This window comes from Exophiala xenobiotica (genome assembly GCF_000835505.1).
Source record: "Exophiala xenobiotica strain CBS 118157 unplaced genomic scaffold supercont1.3, whole genome shotgun sequence".
Classification (NCBI taxonomy): domain Eukaryota; kingdom Fungi; phylum Ascomycota; class Eurotiomycetes; order Chaetothyriales; family Herpotrichiellaceae; genus Exophiala; species Exophiala xenobiotica.
Genome location: NW_013562492.1, coordinates 1479376 through 1500468, shown reverse-complemented (window position 1 = coordinate 1500468; position 21093 = coordinate 1479376). Strand labels below are relative to the sequence as shown.

General features: G+C 52.1%; 4 protein-coding genes across 8 annotated transcripts; 3 read left to right on the top strand and 1 right to left on the bottom strand.

The window, feature by feature from the left end:
* Positions 1-524: 524 nt before the first annotated feature.
* PV05_04750 (uncharacterized protein) lies at positions 525-2179 on the bottom strand (the record flags this gene model as incomplete). Its single annotated transcript, XM_013461187.1, has 1 exon — positions 525-2179. Exon 1 carries the CDS (start codon positions 2079-2081, stop codon positions 525-527), a length of 1557 nt encoding a protein of 518 aa, XP_013316641.1. The 5' UTR covers positions 2082-2179.
* Positions 2180-3643: 1464 nt separating this feature from the next.
* Positions 3644-6129, top strand: PV05_04749 (uncharacterized protein). Its single transcript, XM_013461186.1, has one exon. The coding sequence runs from the start codon at positions 3725-3727 to the stop codon at positions 5945-5947; it is 2223 nt and encodes a 740-aa protein (XP_013316640.1). The 5' UTR covers positions 3644-3724; the 3' UTR covers positions 5948-6129.
* A 129-nt stretch (positions 6130-6258) lies between these two features.
* On the top strand, positions 6259-9155 carry PV05_04748. Of its 2 annotated transcripts, XM_013461184.1 has the most exons (5): positions 6259-6496; positions 6637-7721; positions 7772-7879; positions 8346-8474; positions 8527-9155. In XM_013461184.1, the coding sequence occupies exons 1-5, from the start codon at positions 6447-6449 to the stop codon at positions 8724-8726; spliced, it is 1572 nt and encodes a 523-aa protein (XP_013316638.1). In that variant the 5' UTR covers positions 6259-6446; the 3' UTR covers positions 8727-9155. The 2 variants fall into 2 exon arrangements, with proteins under 2 accessions (XP_013316638.1, XP_013316639.1); XM_013461185.1 differs by having other exon boundaries at positions 7772-8474.
* Positions 9156-18269: 9114 nt separating this feature from the next.
* PV05_04747 lies at positions 18270-20941 on the top strand. Of its 4 annotated transcripts, XM_013461181.1 has the most exons (5): positions 18270-18869; positions 18931-19131; positions 19222-19454; positions 19509-19689; positions 19825-20941. In XM_013461181.1, exons 1-5 carry the CDS (start codon positions 18836-18838, stop codon positions 20172-20174), a joined length of 999 nt encoding a protein of 332 aa, XP_013316635.1. In that variant the 5' UTR covers positions 18270-18835; the 3' UTR covers positions 20175-20941. The 4 variants fall into 4 exon arrangements, with proteins under 4 accessions (XP_013316635.1, XP_013316634.1, XP_013316637.1 ...); XM_013461180.1 differs by having other exon boundaries at positions 18931-19454; XM_013461183.1 differs by having other exon boundaries at positions 18270-19131.
* The last annotated feature ends 152 nt before the right edge of the window (positions 20942-21093 follow it).

Here is a 21093-nt window from a genome sequence, read left to right as displayed (position 1 = left end):
ACATTTTCCTTTTCCCTAACTGAACTTACCTTTACACGTACTTACCTTGCTCTGATACACCTACACCTGCAATGCTGCAGATCCAAAACCGATCACACTTTGCCTGACGGTGCCTGACCCATGTTTTGTAGCGCAGTCTGACAGAGACGACACATGACCCACCAGAGATCTTGTGAAGACTCACTCGACATGCGGATTTGAGTTGATTTTCCACCTTTTTTCCTCTCTTTGTGGTTATTGCCAATTGGATTCGTTGATACTCAGTAATCCTGCTGAGCGCAGCGAAGCAGCATAAGCGAGCAATATGGACAGAAAAGCCGTGGATCCGAATGGCTCGTACATAGGAAAGGTGAAAGAGTGACTTGTGTTGGTGGATGTTGGTTGACTTACCGTGACTTATGAAAGAGTGAATTGCGTTGGTGGATGTTGGTTGACTTACCGTGAGATTACCTTGTGGGGAGACTCCGAGTACCTGGGGGCCTCGACAGCGGGAAAGGCAATGGAGTAGTCAAGTCCGGGGGTTTTCATCTGCGGATATGATACACTTCAGTGACGAGAGGAGAGTTGAAGCGGACGGCGCGTCGCGCTGCTGCTTCAACCTCGGGTTCGAGGCTGACAGCAGAATCTTGTGCAGGTGCAGGTGCATTTGCGTATCTGACTTCGAAGTGTGAAGCAGGGGAGTTCGAGTATGGGGGCGCTGGTGGTCCAGGGGCTGCGGCGTGCTGTTGGAGAGGGTGGTCGTGCCAGTACGCGAACGCGATGTTCCCGTCGTTTGGGTAGGTGCGATAGAGGGGAGTGTTGGTGATGCCGAATGAGGTCACGTTGGGATTGTGGCTCATGCCGGCATGAGGGTGGTAGGTGTCCTCTTCAAACGGGACGAGCGGGGCTGCCGTCGTCGGGTATGGGGTGGGCTTGCGCGCGAGAGGACGGAGCGGTCGTGAGTGGCGCATGCCGACGGGGATGGCGGTGTTGCGTTCGCGTTCGCGTTCGCGTTCGCGTTCGAGTTTGATGGCTTCCTCTTCTTCCTCTTGTTGCTGTCGAGCAGCTCGCTTGCGAGCGCGGTAACGACGTTGAGCCAAACGATCGCGGTAGCGTCGACGGTCTTGCTCGGTGAGAACCCACGACGGATAGTCAGAATCGCTGTCAGGCTGGTTGGGAGCAGTGGCAGTGGCAGCGCCGCTGGGAGTGATCGCCGTACGGATACTCAGGGCTATGGCCGGCTGGGTAGGAGGAAGAGGTGCGTTGACAAGGAGATAGTCGTCGACCTCTGGGATGTAGCTGAAATTGAGTGGTGGGAGGTCGTACTCATCTGGAGAGTGGACGTGACGCTCAGTTTCGGGTATGATCCATGGGTTGGTCGACGGAGGGGAGGGAAAGGGTTGGCTCCAGTAATCTCGTCCTCGTCCTCGCACTTGCACTTGGTCGACTGGGGTGATGAGATCGGACACTTTGGACTGTTCGGGGCGGGTTTGACGAGAATGTTGGTCGTCGCCGTTGGGGGAGAAGTCGTCCAAGTGGACGAATTCGAACATGCTCTCATCCGATATGGGGAGAGGTTGGTCCAAATTGTTGAAGTTAAAATCCTCACTGAAGTTGACTGGCGAACGGTGCAAATGTGAGCTGGTGTTGGACGATGCCTCGGTCAGCGCCGGAGGGTACTCCAAATCATATTCTGCGTCTGCGTCTGCGTCTGCGTCTGCGGCTTTCATGACGGCAGCTTGCTGATTGTGACTGGGAGCGTTGTCATAGTTCAGACCACCGTCCCATTGGGAGCTCGACTGAAAGGCTTCAAAAGCGGCTTGTTCTCGAGCAAATTCGTCTGAATCGAGACGCAGATCAGGGTCAAAATCTCGGACTCGCAAGAGCAGCGGGCCGTTGAACACTTCAGAAGCGGTAGGGATGTAAGTCGAGGGAAGGGTAGGACGGAATGGGTCAAGCATGTTGACTGGTAAGTGTAAGCGACGTTCTTCGAACTCTCGCTCCACCGAGCTCGACTTAGAGAAGGTCTCACTATTGGGGGTATGGGAAGAGGTCCGGCCTCCTCGAGGTGAGAGTTGGTGTGATCCTTCCTGGGACGCCATTGTCGAAAGGGCTGATTGCAGAATCTGCTTTTTCGTCAGGCGGGTTAATACCGAGATCCGTGTTCTCGGGTGTTAATAGTGTCCGACTGAAAGCTGACTTGCGATCGTATTGCGTGCCCTTTCGAGGACGTGAGACTCTCGGCTGGTTGAATGGAAGGATGAAGGAGAGCAATATTGACCGGGTACGTCGAGAGCCTTATAACCAATTCGGACTGGGCTGCTGTACCGACGAGCACAATGCCGTCGGGCTCCATATTGGTAGCGGTGTACAAGGACAATTGTTTCGAGGCTTCGAATGTCGAAGCCCATAGGACAGGTCCAGCACGAGGTTGGCTGCTCGAGTCAATCGGCGATTGATCGCGGGTCGGTACAATTCGATCTTGCTTTATGAGGTCTTTGTGGAGGCCATCGATTGTTCGCACAGCCTTTGTGAGGCAGTGAAGTTCGGACAATGGAGACCGCTGGTGACTCTTTGATCTCTTTGTGCATGATCACTTATTGTTTGCCACTCTGTCTGCACTGCCAAACAGTGATCAAATATGTCAGGCCTCGCGGGAGTGAGGCAGAATGTTGGCCACAGGGAACCAGAAAGGCATTCTCAGGATCCAGAGAGTAGTCCAACAAACATCACTCTACACAGCGACAATTCAACTCATTCCACCACAACAATTCGACGTCGTCTCGCGATGAAAGACACAGTCCAACTCATTGGAATCGCTGCCGCGGTGGCTGTTATCCTGGCGATGATTGCCTTGATCATCTACAGATTAAAACACGGACACAGAGGGCAAGGTGATCGTTCGGAGCGCCTGTGTCATAGGGACTATTCCGAGTCCTGGCCAAAAGGTGAGTTTCCAATACTTCCCCATAAGCGCTTACCGTACTTTAGTTGATCATGATGTGGCAGGAGTTCCATGAATATTGAACCCCAATGTCATGAGCCGTGGAAATATTGAGCCCGAGGCTACCAGTCGTCTCGTCTTGTACACGATCGAGGAACCCATGGAGACTCCGCTTCGCAATCAGCCAGGTGGTAGGGCAATTCTGTGATATATCAGAGATGCAGGATTTTGGATAGACAGGGAAGGTTGATGATGATGAGATGAGATCGGTTGGGTGTCAATTACGGCTCGGCTGTAACAACAAACAACTTCGGCCGAGATCTAAAGTGTCCGACTCCTCGCCACCTATCCGTACTCGCCTCGGGTTGCGTCTTGTGTCGAGCCCGGAGAGGCTAAGGGCGTGATGGGGCCTCCCATACAGTACAACGCGCTAGCATGCAGAGCTTCATCAACTTCCATCGTACAGTAACACCCAAAGAAATGGTTCTGCCTAAGTTCTGATCGGTTGCAGCCGATTTATCAATCACTGACGTGAAATACGAGTGTTGTTTTCCTCCCTCCAAGCCACTACCAGTATCTCCCAACAATCTTCCACTCTTCCTCTTAGGTGCCCCCTAGATTGCAAGAGGAATCTTTTTCAAGCGACCAAAACCCTCTTTTGATATCACTGTTGTCTATCAGGCTAGTCATCGAACGGCTGTCTCAGCCCAGTACTGGTGGGAACACGCTACCTCGTGCCATCCGCCATTCTAGTTTCTCCGCCGCTCGGTCACAAACTCGGCCTTATAGTTCTCGGAAGCCATGGGACAGAAACGTCGCCGCTTGGCCTTATCTTGTGTTGCGTGCCGCCGACGCAAAGTTAAATGCGATCGCACATACCCGACATGTGTCCGCTGCCAGAAAGGTGGTGTTAGTTGCGACTATGTATCATACACCGCAAAGGACGGCTTGCCAACACCCTCCGATGAAAGCCCACATCAACAGCGAGAATCTTCAGTTGCCTCATGGACCGAAGAGGCTAACGTGTGGTATCACCGCTCTAAAGAACGGGACAGCAACGTTCGCACACAGGAAGACGTTACTCCCAATCCTGCCTCGTCGACCCAACGAGGGCCGCCGCAGACAAAGTCAATACAGGACCTGCACGAACGTATCCTCGAATTGGAAACGCATCTGGTAGCACGAGCCTCACACTCACTTTCTACGGAGAGGTTCAAAGGTCGGCCGAATCTGCCAAGTCTATCAAGCGACAAAACCGCTTTGCAAGATTTTGAACGATCTCTACTCCGAGGCCAAGGTTTCAAAACGCAGTACATGGGTCCTAGTCACGGTGCCAGTCTTCTCTTGCAATTCGAGGAGCTATCTGGCTTTGTGAAAGACATTCTGCACAGACTACCTACACTCCAGAGAGCTAGAAGCGACTGGAAGCAAAAAAGACGAGAGATCAAACCATCCATAGTCCTCCCTGATCACGAAACGTTGTTGTCACTGATACCGGATCAAGCGACCACGGACAAACTCGTACAGCTATACTTCGAAGTCTTGGAGACCACCTTCCGAGTCCTGCATGCGCCAACATTCTTCCGCAGCTACAAAGAATTCTGGGTAGCCTCTCATGAGTCACCCACAGCTTTTCTCGTTCAACTCCTCCTCGTATGCGCAGCGGCCAACGCAGTCCTATCGAATAAACCGGCGGCCTTTGTTGGTCCGAGCTCGGTCCAGCGGGACACTGCAACCAAATGGATCGAGGTCTGCGAGACATGGCTTGACTTGCAGAGCCAGAAACATATGACTCTTGAAGTGTTTCAAGTCCAAGTGCTGATCACCGTCGCGAAAAAGATGAATTGCGTCAAACTCAAACGTGCGTGGACCGTGGCCGGATACTTACTGAGGCTTGCCATGGCCATCGGCCTACATCGGGAGCCCACGTTCCTCAACAAGAGAATCTCACCGTTTGACCAAGAAATGCGCCGCCGCTTGTGGTTCACCATTCTCGAGCTCGAAATCCAAGCGAGTCTGGACCGGGGCATGTGTGCCAGCCTCGGCCCGCTCGACTGGGATTGTTTGGCGCCCTTGAATATTCACGACGAGGATTTTGACCAGACCACAGACAAGATGCCCCCTCCTCGGCCCATGACCGAGTTTACTCGAACATCTTTCCTTTGTCTAGCGCAGAGGCATCTCCCTCTGAGGCTAGAGGTCCTCTCCAGGATCAACAGCGTTAGAACGTGCATTGACAGCGATAACGCTCTTGACCTTGATCAGCGACTCAGACAATATCTGGACGATATTCCGCACTGGACGGACAGTCTGGCAAAGATTGCGTCGCAACCTATGTCTCAATTACTTCTCCACGAGTTTCTCTTGCAAATCCATCAGCCCATTGTGGCTCAAGGCGATCTTCAAGCGCGACTCTTCTTCTCGAGGCTCGCTCGACAGGACGCCGCTCTTTCCACCGTCAGGATCTACACAGAGTTGCGACCAAATACTGCCGTGATGCTGACCAATCTCCGAGACGATCTCTTCCGAGCCCTCCTCGCATTATGTTCCGTCATGATCATATCGTTGGAGTCAAAAGACCTGAAGCACGACAGAAATGCAACGCTGACACTCATCGAGCGTGGAGTGGACATTATGGAGAATCGGATCCGGTTGCTGGGCCAAGGATTTCACTCCTACTGGCTGACCAGCAGCGCTCTAGGGCTTCTACACTCAAAATTATCACCGGAAAGGCTGCCAGAAGCACTTGCACAAGAGACAGCCGACAGGGTGGCCGGCTTGCATCGGTACATGATGGAATTGCAAGTAAATCCCGTGGATGGCTTAGGTGACGGTGTTGAAGAAGCCGCCATGAATACTGCGAACACCTTGGTTGGTATGAGCGGTCAACTTCCCAATGTGGCTATGCCTGAATTGGAGCAATTTGCGCCTATTGGGGCACAATTCAACGCTTTCTCAGACACTTTGTTTGACTTTGATATGACCGATATCTGGGGCTTGCCGAATTATCAACAGTTTGCGTAATGACCAATTTGGGAACGAAAGCGGTGGCGTCTCATTGCAACTGGATGATAGTATGGGCAGCCACGGCTATGTGCAAGGCAGTAAAGGTCAGAACACGTGGAAATGATGGAAAAGCCATGTCTTGTCGTGGGTGACGAGATGACGAGCACATCCTCTATCACGTGCTGCGTGTTTTAGAGGCGAATTCTAGAATAGACTTGCCACGTGACTTGGCCAAAAAGTTCTAGAAATTTTCCCTTCGGCAGAGCTTCCTCTTTTAGGCTGCGCCTTATCGTTACTGCCTTGTTCTAAAATTTCAATCCTCGCCCCTTCTTCAACTTCACAAACTTCAATCTCTCCTCTGACTTCAACCTTCATTCTCCTCTCTTCTTCGATCAACCCTTCACCTTCTCAGATTCCACTCCCCCGTATCTCCCACAGACTTTTTAACCTGAAAGTCCCAATCTTCACCAATTCCGATCTCCTCCCATCCATCAACTCTCCCAATCTGGCGCCCCTCATGTCTTACGGCGGGTACGGTTCGTCGCGAGACGGCGGCTACTCCAACGGGTATGTCTTTTAACACTCAAATCCCCTTCAGACAGCTGCTCTAGTTCGGTGTCAAGAATTGCAGACATGATTCTACCATGATCCGAACTCTGCGCAGGCTGAATCTCCGAGTTTGAGAAACATTACTAATGCCTCAATAGTTACTCAGGCAGCAACGGTTACTCAAATGGCTACGGCGGCTCGAACGGATACTCTGGCGGCGGCGGCGGTGACAAAATGTCCAACCTGGGCGCAGGACTGAAACAACAACATTGGGATCTTGCCACCATGCCGAAATTCGAAAAATCATTCTACAAGGAGGATCCTGCCGTCACCAACAGATCACAGCGCGATGTCGATGAGTTCCGCAGAGTGAAAGAAATCACAGTTCAAGGCCGCAACGTCCCCCGCCCTGTCGAGACCTTTGATGAGGCTGGGTTCCCGGCTTATGTCATGTCCGAGGTCAAGCAGCAAGGTTTCACTCATCCAACTGCGATCCAATCCCAAGGATGGCCTATGGCTCTGTCCGGGCGTGATGTCGTCGGTATTGCCGAGACCGGTTCTGGAAAAACCTTGACATACTGTCTCCCAGCTATTGTTCACATCAATGCGCAACCACTTCTGGCTCCAGGCGACGGTCCCATTGTCCTCGTCCTTGCACCTACCCGAGAACTTGCTGTCCAGATCCAACAAGAGATGACCAAATTCGGCAAATCCTCCCGCATTCGAAACACCTGCGTCTACGGCGGTGTTCCCAAAGGTGGCCAGATCCGTGACCTCAGCCGAGGTGTTGAAGTGTGCATTGCTACTCCTGGTCGTCTCATCGATATGCTTGAATCTGGCAAGACCAATCTTCGTCGCGTCACCTACTTGGTTCTTGACGAGGCTGATCGAATGCTTGACATGGGTTTCGAGCCTCAGATCCGGAAAATCATTGGTCAAATTCGTCCCGATCGTCAAACCTGTATGTGGTCTGCTACCTGGCCCAAAGACGTCCGCCAACTGGCCTCTGATTACTTGAACGACTTCATCCAAGTCAACATTGGTTCCATGGATCTGTCTGCCAATCGTCGCATCACTCAAATCGTCGAAGTTGTTTCCGAATTCGAAAAACGCGACCGCCTAGTCAAACACATGGAACAAGTCATGGAGGACCGAAACAACAAAGTCTTGATCTTCACAGGTACCAAGCGTGTCGCTGACGACATTACGCGTTTCTTGCGTCAAGATGGCTGGCCAGCGCTCTGTAAGCCTTTATCCCTCCGCTTAATATGTTCAGTTACTAATGCTCTGCAGCAATTCATGGTGACAAGCAACAAAACGAACGTGACTGGGTTCTTAACGAATTCAAGACTGGCAAGAGCCCAATCATGGTTGCTACGGATGTCGCATCCCGTGGTATTGGTATGAAAAACGAAACCCCCTCCCCCTTCTTTTCACTTTTGCATTTCTTATCTTGCATTTCTTACCATTGCCGTCGTGTGACATGGTGCTCGCTCTCTTGCTCGTTACGCTTGTGCAACAGGCGTAACTTGTCCAGGCTTTTGTGTTCTCTTAGGTCCTTTTCCTAGAAATCTTGGATCTCCTTGCAGTTTGCCAGGACTCAGCTTTTTGACTTCCACATCTGCTCCGTCTGGAACGAGTAGGTTGTGGAACATCTTCGTGACCATGTCAAGCTGCAAATCCAGGGTTTCTTATCCTAAGGACCGTAGACGATCGCCGACATACCAGGACATGGACATTGATCATCCACGAGGATAATGCTCCGAGCTTGACGAGAGTGATGTGCATCTCCGGCTCACACGACCACACATGGTCCCCAACGCCTCGTAAGAATACCATTGGCTGAGTTGCTAACCTATACTTGAAGATGTGCGAGACATTACTCATGTGATCAACTATGACTATCCCAACAACTCTGAAGATTATGTCCACCGTATTGGACGAACAGGTCGAGCAGGACGACTGGGTACCGCAATCACCCTTTTCACCACCGACAGTAAGTCTATCAATCTTTCGTGTCCTTTTCAGGTTGCTAACAATCTCATCAGATGCCAAGCAAGCTCGCGACTTGCTAAGTATCTTGCAGGAAGCCAAGCAGAACATCGATCCTCGTCTCGCAGAAATGGGACGTTACTCCGGCGGTGGCGGTGGTGGCCGCGGCTATGGTCGTGGAGGTCATCGTGGCGGAGGTCGTGGTGGTGGCTATACCGCTTCCAACGCTGCACCCCTCGGTCGCAGCCGGTGGTAAAGATCGCTGCCTTCGTGATGGCGAACACCACACCAGGGGTGACCGGATTTTTGCCTTGCATTACGACGTTTCTTCACGCAAATCGTTCGTCACATGGAGATATCCGATAGACTTGTTGATATCCGTATTGGGGTTTAGGCGTCATGGTTATTGGAAGATGGGCAGATCGTGCCTCCGTGCTGGTGTAACTGCTTTCATTTCGCTGAAAGAGCACGAGTTATGGGTCTGGCAACTTTGCGCAGCTGGGTTGATATTGAGGTTGTGATCGGAAAACGATAGACAGCGTTTTATGATGAAGCCTAGATGCTGGTTGTGGTGTTATAGCATATCACTGCACCAGCACACAAGCATGAGCATTATGTGCAAGAGAATAGAGATAGAAATTGCTCTGCATCACTGTGTACATCAATCAAACTTCCGATCAATGAGCTTGACTTTTGAATGAACATTGTGTCTCGTTGCTATGTTCTGATTAATGGGAGACGGTCGATGGCACTCTGCGTCTGTCATGATATTGATGGAAAGGTCGTAAACAAACCTGGCAGCAAATACATTACCTGGTCTCTTGGAGTTGAAGAATACTAGTAAGCATCTGCATTTCCTGACATTGAACACTATCATGTGAGATTTGTTCTTCCAGGGTATTGAGCAAAGAATTTTTCTTCGACATTCGACAGTCCATCACCCCAAAAAGGTACATGCTCAATGCGAGGACGTACGACCCGATATTCAGCGTCTGTTCATGCGTGGTGCAGGACTTTGTACTAGCTGCCCCCCAATTCCCACCAGGCTCGGTAGCGAATTTGAGACAGAGTGGCATAGAGCAACACTGCGTTGATCAAGGTGGTGCCTTACCAGATCCATCTCGTTGATTCCCGGGCTTATGGAGGTTTACACAGTACTAAGTATTCTCGAATTCTCGACGGTTCCCAAGAAGGATGGAATCATGTTCAGCAGCCCGACAGACAGCTTCCCTTTTTTTTTTGCACATAGTCAATCGTTAGGTTGGTCGGTCGGTCGTTTCGCTCAGTGGTGTTTTCATCAGGTACAATAGCTGCGTATGTCCAGAATGGGACAGTCAGGTTAAGGTAGGTAGGTAGGTAGGGAGGTAGGCTGGCTTGTCGGTGACTTTCAGCTTAGTGAGCCTATATATCTATGGGGTGCTATGGGAGCGTTGTCTATGGTGGAATATTGACAACAGGTGTTCCTCTATTTTCAATGTCACAATCGAGTGAGGTCCCCCGAATGTCGGGTAGAAATACTAGTAAGTACTAGTAAATGTGGCATCTAGATTTTGGACAAAGATGAACTTAAGTTTATCTACATAGTAGTGTCGTATCTTATAAGGGTTTGATGGCCATCAAGAAGGATCCTGCTGGCTTGCTTGCTTGTTTGCTCGGTAGAGTAATAGCTGAGGCCAAGGTCTTTCGGAAGGTTCGTAAGAAACAAAGGCACAAAGACACAAAGACACAAAGACACAAAGACACAAAGACACAAAGACACAAAGACACAAAGACACCGATGTCGCTTCTCCCTTTCGTGGAGGAATTTTCATCCTGAACGTGATCATTACAGGGCAGATAAAATGAACTGAGACGGCATCGAAAGCCTGAACTTATGTCAATACGTAGGCAACGAAGTTTGGCAGTTCGCCTCACGCAGTATAGGGCATGCCCCTCGAGACGTGAGTAGATCTGTTCTCATATCGCGAGTATTCAAGAGTCAAGAGTCAAGAGTCGCTTGTCTTGACGAGCCTGCTTGCGCCCCGTTTCCTTTGGGGTGTGAAGGACCTAGGTACGCCGTGAGACGCATAGTGTGTTGTGTTAAGAAATTCCCCCTACCATTGCAGAACGTGTTTTTTGTATAGCTCCTGTCCCTGGAATTGGCGAGCTGGATTGGAGGATTGGGTCTCGTTCGACCGGCCTCTTCTTGAGCGGTGGTTTTTTTGGTTGCAAATTTTGTGTTTGGTATGAGTTCTTGCCATCGAGGTTCACATCGGGGTTTTGATGGTCGATGGTGCGTGATGAGATGGTATCGGGATTTCAGGGCTGCTTCGATTTCAGGGTTGCTTCGATTTTTTCAGGGTAATAAGACGAATCGCCTCGGGGGTCCGATCTCGTATAGTAGTTCATGTATAGGACGATTGCGTCGTGTCCAGCTTACTACTTCGGCAGATCATGGGTTGTTGTCGCCTTTTGACTTATCCAGCCCTTTTCTCTGTTTTTCTTGTGAGCGAATGTGTGTCTATAAAATAGTGGTGGTGCGGAAGCTCTGCTGAGTCTGTTTAGTGGCCCTGCTGCCCAGCGTTTAAAGATATCCCAGCAGGAAGCAGGAAAATAGCTTTGTCCAGGGCAAGCTTGCGCAGGGATAGAATGGATGACGGATTAGAAGGCATTGGTGGTGGGAGATTTGCTAAATGATCGAGCATGGCAGAGAGTCACAGGGCGGCGGATTCATATGCTTTGTTCTTCGGGGCGGTTGAGTCTGCTCCCTATCTGGGCTGTGGGAGAAGAGCAGTAGATAGATGTTTCGCGGGCGAGAGTAGAGACGTGGTTTTCTGCGTTTGCAACCAATTCAGCACTGAAGCAGTTTCGACTTACGGCTTTCTCACGCAAAGGGGATCACCAAGTGGACTCGATCCCTCGCATCACGTCTTGAGTGGAGGGAGCAGGAATGCCATTTGTGTGCTTTGAGGGCTCACCCTCCTTGAGGTCAACGAACGGACGTGCGCAGTTTGCGTCGTTTCAGGGCCGCTGAAACGAGCTGCAAGGTCAAGAAAGCCGTTGAAATGCGGTTGTGGAAAGCTCATACTCAAGGGTCTGGACCTGCTCTGAGGAGCATGCTCAAGGGAGTCGCCATTGCGAGCATACGTCCCGTATCCTAAGGTACAAACGTCGTGGCCGAGGAGGCCTGCAGCTTCGCAGCCTACACAGTACCCTTTCTTCCCCAGTTTGGGGCACTAGACGGGGCGCTGAATGTCCTGACGAGTCTAGGAGGTGACCCACCTCCTGGGCAAGGCCCCAAAACCTGCCGCTCCTGTTCAGTCATGCCCTTGAGACAGCCGAGCAATCATAATACTCGAAAAATATTTCGTACTCCGTAGTCTCGAACGAAAAAAACCAAGGTCCCGCTTCCGGATGCAGAGTATCCTTGAAGATGAATCATGAAATCACGATTGAGGGGGGGAAGCGCAGTCGACGCTTCGTGTCGCAGGATCAGAGAAGTCTCGATCGCGATGCCCTGGAAACTTTCCCTTGAGCGAGGCTGGACCACAAAAAGCGGCTCCCGCAGCGGTTAGTCCACTTTCAGGCATTCGGACAACAAGCCATCGGGTAAACTCGTCAGCTAATGGTGCTATAAAAATGTGGCTGCAGCACCCTAGAGCCCAATAATACTCTTAGCTTGGGTTCTCTTTGGGCAATGGGAGGAGGAACACAGCACGGAGTACTGTTTTCCTTCTTCATCTGCAGATGATTTGGCCACGGCAAGTGGACAGCTGTCATGCGGCATGAAGCAATTCTGTTGTGGGCGCCGCGGGCACTTGGACAGGGAGAGATTGTGTCAGAGGCATGCAGATGAATGTGGGTTCGTCACCTTGAATAACCATGCCGACGTTCCTTCTTCGAGATACCATAGTAGACGGTACGACACAATTCAACGTGGAAACACTCCCGCCTTCTCTTATTAGTCGTAAGGGCATACAAAACGCATTTCTTGGTTATGCTGCCGTAGTCATCGGCGTTGAAGTAGGTGGGGGATGGGTGTCTTCCATATCAAGCAAATCGTGTCGGGCTGCCAGGCCCTGTCCGGCGAGCTGGCCCGCACTCATTTACCATGTGGTGAGGCAGGGCAGTTCAAGCTGGATCCTGGGTGCTTGGATTCCCCACAAGCTGGGAAGTTTAAGGGTGTCACAGCGATCGAAGGCTTGGAGACGTCGATATGAGAAGGGAAAAATCCGATGATGTAATGAGTGTATGTAGGCGTGCGCCGTTTTGCATCCGAGATCATCAAGTGTTTGGAGTTCTCAAGCACAATAATCACACAAGTTCGCGGTCTGCATTGAATCGGATCAGTTCCGATTTGAGTGGTAAGTCCAAGCCTCTCCAACTCTATTCGCGGGCACAATGAGGATAGCGGACTCGTATCAGATAACTGTCCACTCGAGACGACACGTACATGCTAGCCTCTCGAGGAGGGCAGGAGCCTGCTGTCATATGCAATCAGCTGTCCACCGTGGGAGCACAGTTGCGCGTTCATTAGCGATGGGCGACCGGCGACCTTATTTCGTGACCGACAGTGGTCGTGCGATGGAGTCTTCATGTCCACGTCCAAACGCCAAGCATCGGCCCCCTGTCCCCTTCGTATCATGGTCCAATCGGTGTAGCGTCCTGCTTCGGCGTGGAGCCCCGATGGGCGCATCTAAACGGAGACTGCATGTTACCTTGGCTTGGGATGTGCCCGTGATGTGCCTAAGGTGTTCCAGGGGATCGGCACAGGCTATCGGGCTCGACACTCGAGTAGAGTTGGGCTTGGAAGTGTTAGGCGGATTCAGGAAATTGCGTGTTGTTTGCACGTGAGGATAGGTAGGGGTTGAGGTGGGAGTAGCTATACTCACAGCTGAGTGATCCAAAGTGTCTCGGTGTGAGGCCGGCACGGTCGCAATATGCTGCATCAGTACCAAAGTCTATTTGCTGGCAGTCCCAAGAGACGTTGTTGACGTTCGATCAGTGGATTCAGGTATCTGCTGCGATTTGTGATTGAATTAAATGATCCAGAAGATGTCAGGTTGGGCACCATGATTTTCGTCGTTGTTGTACGAGTACGAGTAAGTACTAGGTGTGTTGCTATCCTGAGCCGACAATGCATGCCATCTTCTCTCCAGCTTTACCAGCGGGAGGCCGTGGGATGGCTTGCCTTTGCCAATACGGAGTAATGATGCATGAAACCTCGGGCTGCAGAACACCGCTCCTGGACTTGCCGTTCACCAAGAATGGGGAGGGACGCGAGATGTGCTAGCGACTGACACCATGACGGGATACTCCGTATTTTTCGGTTGCTCCATGTGGAATGGACAGGGTCTCGTGGAAACGTTGCGGGAGGCTTTCATGTTTGTGAGGGCGATCTGTCCACTCGAAAGTGTCGCTGCTGTTGTGATACATCAAAACCCACTGCTGGATCCAGGTTGCGGGAGCACCAGTGTGAGATAGCCAACAATATGGTACCGTAAAGCATTGGAAACTATTCGCTATAGTTTAACATATCGCAACGTGCGTGCTGGTGCCTTGAAGTTGCACACCGTTCAAACAAACCAACAGAAACCCTTGTGTCTGCTCCTTGTCTCGAATCGAGGTGACTGCTTGACTTTCACAACAGCACCACACCGACGGATTGTCTTGTAGGACTTGACTCGTGCCAGTGAAGGAGGACTGGGCCTGGCTGCGAACAACTTGGCTTTGATTTCATTTCGACGCCGTGGTCAGGACATCACCTTGACTGCCGAGAATAAAGGGTGGCTGGGGCGCTTCGAGCGCTTGATAGGGTCACATCTATCTGCTTTGGCTATGCATGGTGCAGAGTCTGCATGCATAGTGGCCCCGTCGCTGCATTCGAGCTCGGGTTCACTTACCTTCGTCTGTTATCGTACTGTGTCCTGTTAACTAGACTGAGAGTACCGTTGATCAATGGCAAGTTCCGGAGTGATGACCTGGAGTGAACCCATGGCTACCCGTGCGCCATGGCCTTGCGTAGGAGCACCGAGCAGTACCATAGTTGCACGTATACAGTAGTGGTCTCAAGCCTGCCCACTCGCGCCAAAGGCAACCCATCGGGCTCTCCACAAGAAGCAAATCTTTGTAGAAGAGATGTCATGCCCGGACACACCAACATTCAGCAAAAGACAGTAAGTTGCAACCCGAGCTCCGCGGGCATTGAGTCGGGTATCAACGAGCGCGAAGGATCCCCACGCATATGAACAGCATGCAGTATGACGGAGGTTCGCAGACATGCATGTCTTCTAGCGGGGCTCGAGCCCAGACCTCTTCATGCGTCTCGCAGTTCGAGTTCATTGCCCAACACAAGTCCAACCGAGGTTGACTGCAAACCCTAGAAACTAGGACAGCCACTTCGGGTCCTCATTGCATTTCTTGTGCAGCTCGGCCGATGGCTGGCAAAGGTGTTGCTCACCTCATGAAGTCAATCTGCAGCGATCCTTTGGAGGTTTAATCCAGGCAAAGAAGCCGCAGTACACCCAAAATTGAAAGGATCTTCTTGATTGGAGATCCTCGCCTGCAGTTGATGTTTTCAAGCGAATTGCAGGTGTGCATCCAATCACCACAGTGCCAGTAACCGATCAAGGGGGACTGGCACCTGGGCGGCATGCATCACGTCCGGTAGGAGCGAGCGACAAGGCGGCAAGATTGGATACTTGTCGCTGGCAAGAGATTGTATGACCAAAACCCGAATATACGGTAATGATGGGATGCTTAGCCTCGACCGGGCAACTCTGCACCAGCCTTCTCCACGCACCTTCCAGCATTCTAGACGTAGCGTGCGTTCGAGCTTCTGCGACCAAGTCCGATAACGGTTCCGCATTATTGCTGTGAACACTGAAAACATTGAAAACGGAATAGGATGGGCAAATCATAGATGAGCAAACACCAAGGTTCACCCGTACCACGAACAAGTGCAGCAGCGCTAGGACAAGAACTCCGAGCCTTCTCCGGAAGATCGTCTGATCTGATACCTTATTGTGTGTCGTATGGCAAGGCTGGTTCAACAAGTGAAGGTATTCGAGGGACCGACGGGCCGCCTCCCGGGCCATGCACGAAGCAGGCGTCTCAAGTCAATCTTCTGAACTTGCGGAATCTCAGTCGCCTAGTAATGCAAGTTGCCCGGACTTTAAGAGGATGGTGGAGGCTGGCTTTCATGCCCGGCCTATCTGGAAGTAGTCTTTGTCGCTGAATCTGCGATGCAGTCAAGCCACGCGGAATCATCAATGGTTGCGCGCAGTGAAGGACAGAGGTGTCACACTTGATGTGTGTGGTCTCGCGGAAAGAAGCACGCCGTGTTGAAGACAGCCGAGATTTTGAGGAGATACCGGTACGTACTCACTTTGGCCTCGTAGAAACAGGCTAAGCACAATCGGGGTAGTAGGGTGAAACGTCGTGATTGGTGGGCAATGAGGTGGCATCCCGGGGAAGAAGGCTAAAGCACATTATCGGCCTCGTGGGACCCCTGAAAAAGTCCAAACTAAAATTGCTCTTGAGCCATTCCTCGGGGTGATTTGTGCAAAGTGCACAGTACTGTCGTACTCGTAGAAAATGACTTGTGTCCGCGGAAGCGAGGAGCCCACAAAGTCCAATTCTTGTGCACGGGGATAACCGACGACCCATGACTGCGCCAAATTCTCGCAAGGTGACTTGGGGTTGTCACTCCCGTGCTGACCGAACCCTGGTCATGCACAGGCATTCATGCATAAAAGAAGTGTTCTGGCGGTCTGTGACATGTTCCCGTCGGAGTGGTGTGAGCGTGATTGCAGGGCAATATGATGGGTGAGTGACCATGAGACAAGGTACCGAGGTGGATCCAACAAGGCAAGGAAGCGGACAACGGATCAACAACCCGTGGCTTTGAGACAGGCAACGAAGAGGCCACAGCCCGGCGGAAAACCATCTCGCACGCTGGAAAGGACAAAGGACCCCTGCACGTCGTATCCTTTACCTGGTTCATATCCTGGAAAGAGTGCAGCAGAAGTGGTCGGAGTTGCAGTGTCTTGGGGATGATTTGATGCCAAGGACAGACCAAACCAAGGTGGGATTAGCGTAGAGATGCTGCAGGTGCGGGACACGGACACCGACTCGGAACCATCGAGGGAGTGCGAGTCGCACGCTTCTCTGCCCAGTCACCCACAGTCTTGCCCCCTAACGCCCGTGTGCCGTCTGCTCACTGCTCACTTGGTTTTCACTTGTCCTCATTTCACTAGCGGCCAGTTTTCTGCCAAATACGAAAGTCCCCGAGAAGAACCACCGGGGTGGAAATCGAAGGAAAAAGGGTCGATCCACGACAAACTACTGTGGTACATTCGATGAAATTAATGAGAGCTTGATTGTTGTGGACAGGGACCCGGACAAGACACGACACTCACAAGGGCCTGAACGCAGCTGTGCCCCGGTTCATTCCTGCCTGCCTCTTTTCAAGAAACTCAACTTTTTCACCTGTCTTCGCCTTCTGACGCTTTCTGCCCCTCGCCCGCTCGCTCGCTCGGAGACAGATCCCCAAACCGTCAACGAAAGCGACCAGGTGCCTGCGTCTGCTGCTGCTGCTCCAATTCTCGCGAGCCTTGGACGATTAATCTCTCTTCGCTACTTCATCTCTCTCCACTCGAACCGCATCATCGACCCATCTCGAGACCCTCAAGCACGGGTCCACCAACTTTTGTTCCTCTCCATTACCACATAATCTTCCAGCCTCCGACCTCCCACGAGCCACCACCGGGCACCACACCACACCCCCTGTCCATCAGCGACCAGCCATCCTCCTTGCTCTCGACGAGCGGCAAATCACATCTCTTGCTCAGAACCTTCCAATTCCGCCCTCTCCTTGGTGGGTGATTCACGACTGCGACGCACACCTTACCTGTCAGAGCACAGGATCACCTGGGAGGATTGCACATCTCGCTTCACGAACTTCTTGCTCGTGATTGATTCGTGCCCACCCATCCCGCAGCGTGCTGCCCTCTTCGACCATCAAACGTCAAGACCGCACATGGTATTTCCTACAGGACAACGTCTCACTTCGACCTCATCATAGCGTTACATCTCATTGCCACCTGCATGTGTAAACCTGTGACAGTCACCCATCCTCCGACCGCGAACAAAGAAAAAGAAAAAAGACACTCGATACAAGAGATAGTCATCCCGCGAAAGTCTCTTACCGAACCTGCTGTGGACGTGGGTCTTGCTTGATCAAAACACTTCCAACACTCCCCTGCTAGTTGCCGCCCCTCTAGGCCCTGCCGAAAGCCCGCGCTATCACGCTTTCACCCTCGGTCCACCATAAACTCTCAGACTTTCGTTCCCTTCTCCGACTCCAAGACAGCTGCCGAAAGGCCACCCTGCGACTGGCTATCCACACGACAGGGGTGGAGCTACTCTCACGACCGAAAACTGCAAGTCGGAAAGTCAGTGCAGGGAACAATATTCTCCATTGAAGGAATACTTGCCATTGGCAGGAGGTGGTGTGCATTGAAGCCTGGTCAGCGACTGCCCGGATCCACTCTTCTGCTCAGCAGTCGCTCTTGCATCTGCGATCGTGCTCTCAAGGTGGAGGCGACAGCCCGGTCGAGTACTGCTGCCCGTTCAGGGGGGGCAAGCAAAAGCTGTCCTGTCAAATCAACCTGGAATATCCAGGTGCATAACTTGGCACCACACAGCCAAACAATCGCGAAAAGAGACTGCAGCTCATTGCTACGTAGAACGGGTGTCCTGGGGGCCGAAGGCATAACCCTGATCACCTGCACTGGGCTCGAAGCTTGTCTCGCTTCCCATCTGCCCTCTTTTCTTTATTAGCCTGGGACCTCGCGCCATCTCGAGAGAAGTAACGGGTTGCTCTTGGTCTGTCCAAGCTTGCAACTAGTTCAGCGAGAAGCAGTGCTAAAACCCTCATTTTCGAACCGCTTCCTCCGCCCCATCGGTTAGGCCGGTTGCTGCCCCTGGTCAAGATCAACCACGTCCCTTTTGGTTCGACTGGACCGCTCACCGATCTGGTGGTCTTCCCTCGTGCAAAGAGACGCTTGTTGTTTCCCGACCCATTCCCTCAGTCGTTACAAGCTCTCCCCACTCTGCCGACGTTTAGGTTGACCGGTGGATGCTCTCCCCTCGCCTGGGCAGCCATCAGAATAAAGAATACGCCGGTGCTCGATCTAAAGAGTGCTTCAGTCCTATCGTCGCCTGCTGGCCGAGCTTGCGGCCTAAACAGTTTACCTTTTTGCGCGACTGCTGTCATCCACTACCATCACTTCGGGTCACGTACCACTCGAGATCCTACCAACCGCTGCCTCGTGCATTCACCACGCCTACACTTTACGTGGTGGGCATTCAAAGTCACTATTGATGGACAGGGGAGCACCAGAATACGCGCAGTCAGGTTAGCAACTTCACCACCAGAAGAAATTCACGAGCAAGCTCTGAGAAAGTCGTGTCGCTAGATCAATCGTCTGTTGCGACATACACCACGCAAGACCCGCGTTCCTCGAACATCTCGAGCAACAACACACCGCAGTCGGATTACGGTTTGACGCCGTCGTCTGCGCGCTCATCGGGGTTTCCGCCAGAACATCTGCGATACAGCCAGTTCACTCACGCGCCCCCACATCCAGGTGCAGTAGGAACAATGGCACAACCAACAAGTCCGTCAATAACCCTGCCGGAGGGCGCGCCCAATGGCAATCCAACCGCAAATTCCCACCATGTGAGGTCTAACTCGGACGTGCCTATAGATCCCTCGATATCGCAAGCTAGCCCGACCTACCCTCCATACTCACCGTATACCCAAGACGGTAACATGCAGCACGCCTACCAGCCTCAGCATCCCCCGTACATGCAGCAGCGACCACCTCACGAGCAATGGGGAGGCTATCCACCACAGCATGGTATGCCTGCACCATACCCGCATCCCGGCACCGGGGTCCAAGGACCGCCTCAAACTTCGGCAACATCGCGCACCGGTCAGGTAAGAGCTTTGGAATCTGTCCATGACCAATAATGAAGGTTAACCTCCTGCCAGGTCTATTCGTTTGTCCCAATCCCTGGTGCACAGCAGCACAAGCGACCTCGTAGACGGTATGAAGAGATTGAGAGAATGTACAAGTGTGGGTGGAATGGCTGCGAGAAAGCATATGGGACTTTGAACCACCTGAACGCCCACGTGACCATGCAGTCGCATGGTACAAAGAGAACACCTGAAGGTAGGCGCCACTTCCGCTTCCACGACGTTCCCATTTCCCCTGTGTCGTGCATATGTCGCGGGCGCGATTCCTGGTCGCAAGAGTAGCCAGTGTTTGGCTGGAGCGTTTCGCTGAATACGGCTGACTCGGGAGCAGAATTCAAGGAGATCCGCAAGGAGTGGAAAGCTCGCAAGAAGGAAGAAGAAAATGCCAGAAAGGCTGAGGAAGAACGACAGCGACAGGCAGCAGCTCAAGCGAGCCAAGTGGACGGCCAGGCAGGTGACGCACACCAAGTGCCCGGACAGGGTTATCAGCAGAACGGTGCTCGACCCTCGCTGCCACCTATCGGCTATCAATCGGCAGATGGACACGCGCAAGGACAGTACGCACAACCTCAGGGTGGTATGGTCTACCCACAAGGAAACGGCCAGATGGGCAACTACGCCAACTACCCCAATTCCCCCTACGCCCAACAAGGCCAGGTCTATCAACAACGACAATACTAGTCCCAATGGACCCAGCAGCAAGGTCGAGTGGCTTTTGGATGGCTTGCTAATTGCAGTCCCGCAATAGAGGCTGTACTAGAATCCCATGCTTTTATGCATTGGTGTGGTGCCACTTCTTTTTTGCAACAGATACCCTAGGTGGGAGAGGAGGAGATAATAGGAGAGCGACAGGGGAAACGTCAAAAGAATCCGGTCCATGCGAGCAGGAGTTCTTTGCCAGGTGGGCTGGTTGGGTTGGTTGTGTGCATATTGATGAGTTCTTTTTTTTCTTTCTTCCTTTCAGCGGCTGGGTGCATCAGAACCGGCTCAGCGACACAGAGGGTTCAAGCAAGGGGATGAATGTGATGACGGCCGACAGCATGCAATTTTGAAAGGGACAGAAGACGTATCCGGGTGTGGTTTGTCATCTGCACGCACACCCGATCATGAGCCTACGACCCGCAGGAGCAGAAGGGGAGACCTCCATCGGCCATGACTGCTGCACAACTCAGTTGGCATTGGGGAGGTGTTTGAGTTCCTCTGTTGTACATTCGTGGTATTCAGAATTGAGCAGGATACGACTCTTACTTTGTAGGGGCTCGAGATGATCGTATTGTTAGGACGTCTGAGTGCGGTCTTGCAGGACTTCTAGTCGCAGAGGCAAGCCGCTCGAAGACACGATCATCAATTCATGATACCTTTCCTTCATATATTGTTGTCCGTATCTAGAATCCAGAACCGAGTCGTAACGCCGGCCGAGGGAGAAAAGTCGTGGAGGCCATTGCGGCCCGTCGAGCAAAAAGATTTGCTTTGCCATGGCTGATGTTTTTGGGCACGAACTGATTCAACTAATCTGGGTCATCTGGTATCTTTTTGGACGATCGACGTCGTGCACTTAAGGTTCTACCAGGGCATGAGATGGTGGACGTTTGGCGTGTGA

What these genes read in the sequence shown, in the direction of transcription:
- PV05_04749 (XM_013461186.1), top strand. Translation starts at nt 3,725, where the DNA reads ATGGGACAGAAACGTCGCCGCTTGGCCTTATCTTGTGTTGCGTGCCGC.
- PV05_04748 (XM_013461184.1), top strand. Translation starts at nt 6,447, where the DNA reads ATGTCTTACGGCGGGTACGGTTCGTCGCGAGACGGCGGCTACTCCAAC. An exon ending in GACGGCGGCTACTCCAACGG is followed by an intron (nt 6,497 to 6,636) that starts GTATGTCTTTTA and finishes ATGCCTCAATAG; the next exon opens with TTACTCAGGCAGCAACGGTT. An exon ending in AGATGGCTGGCCAGCGCTCT is followed by an intron (nt 7,722 to 7,771) that starts GTAAGCCTTTAT and finishes AATGCTCTGCAG; the next exon opens with CAATTCATGGTGACAAGCAA.
- PV05_04747 (XM_013461180.1), top strand. Translation starts at nt 18,836, where the DNA reads ATGGACAGGGGAGCACCAGAATACGCGCAGTCAG. An exon ending in ACCAGAATACGCGCAGTCAG is followed by an intron (nt 18,870 to 18,930) that starts GTTAGCAACTTC and finishes TCGTGTCGCTAG; the next exon opens with ATCAATCGTCTGTTGCGACA. An exon ending in CAACATCGCGCACCGGTCAG is followed by an intron (nt 19,455 to 19,508) that starts GTAAGAGCTTTG and finishes ACCTCCTGCCAG; the next exon opens with GTCTATTCGTTTGTCCCAAT.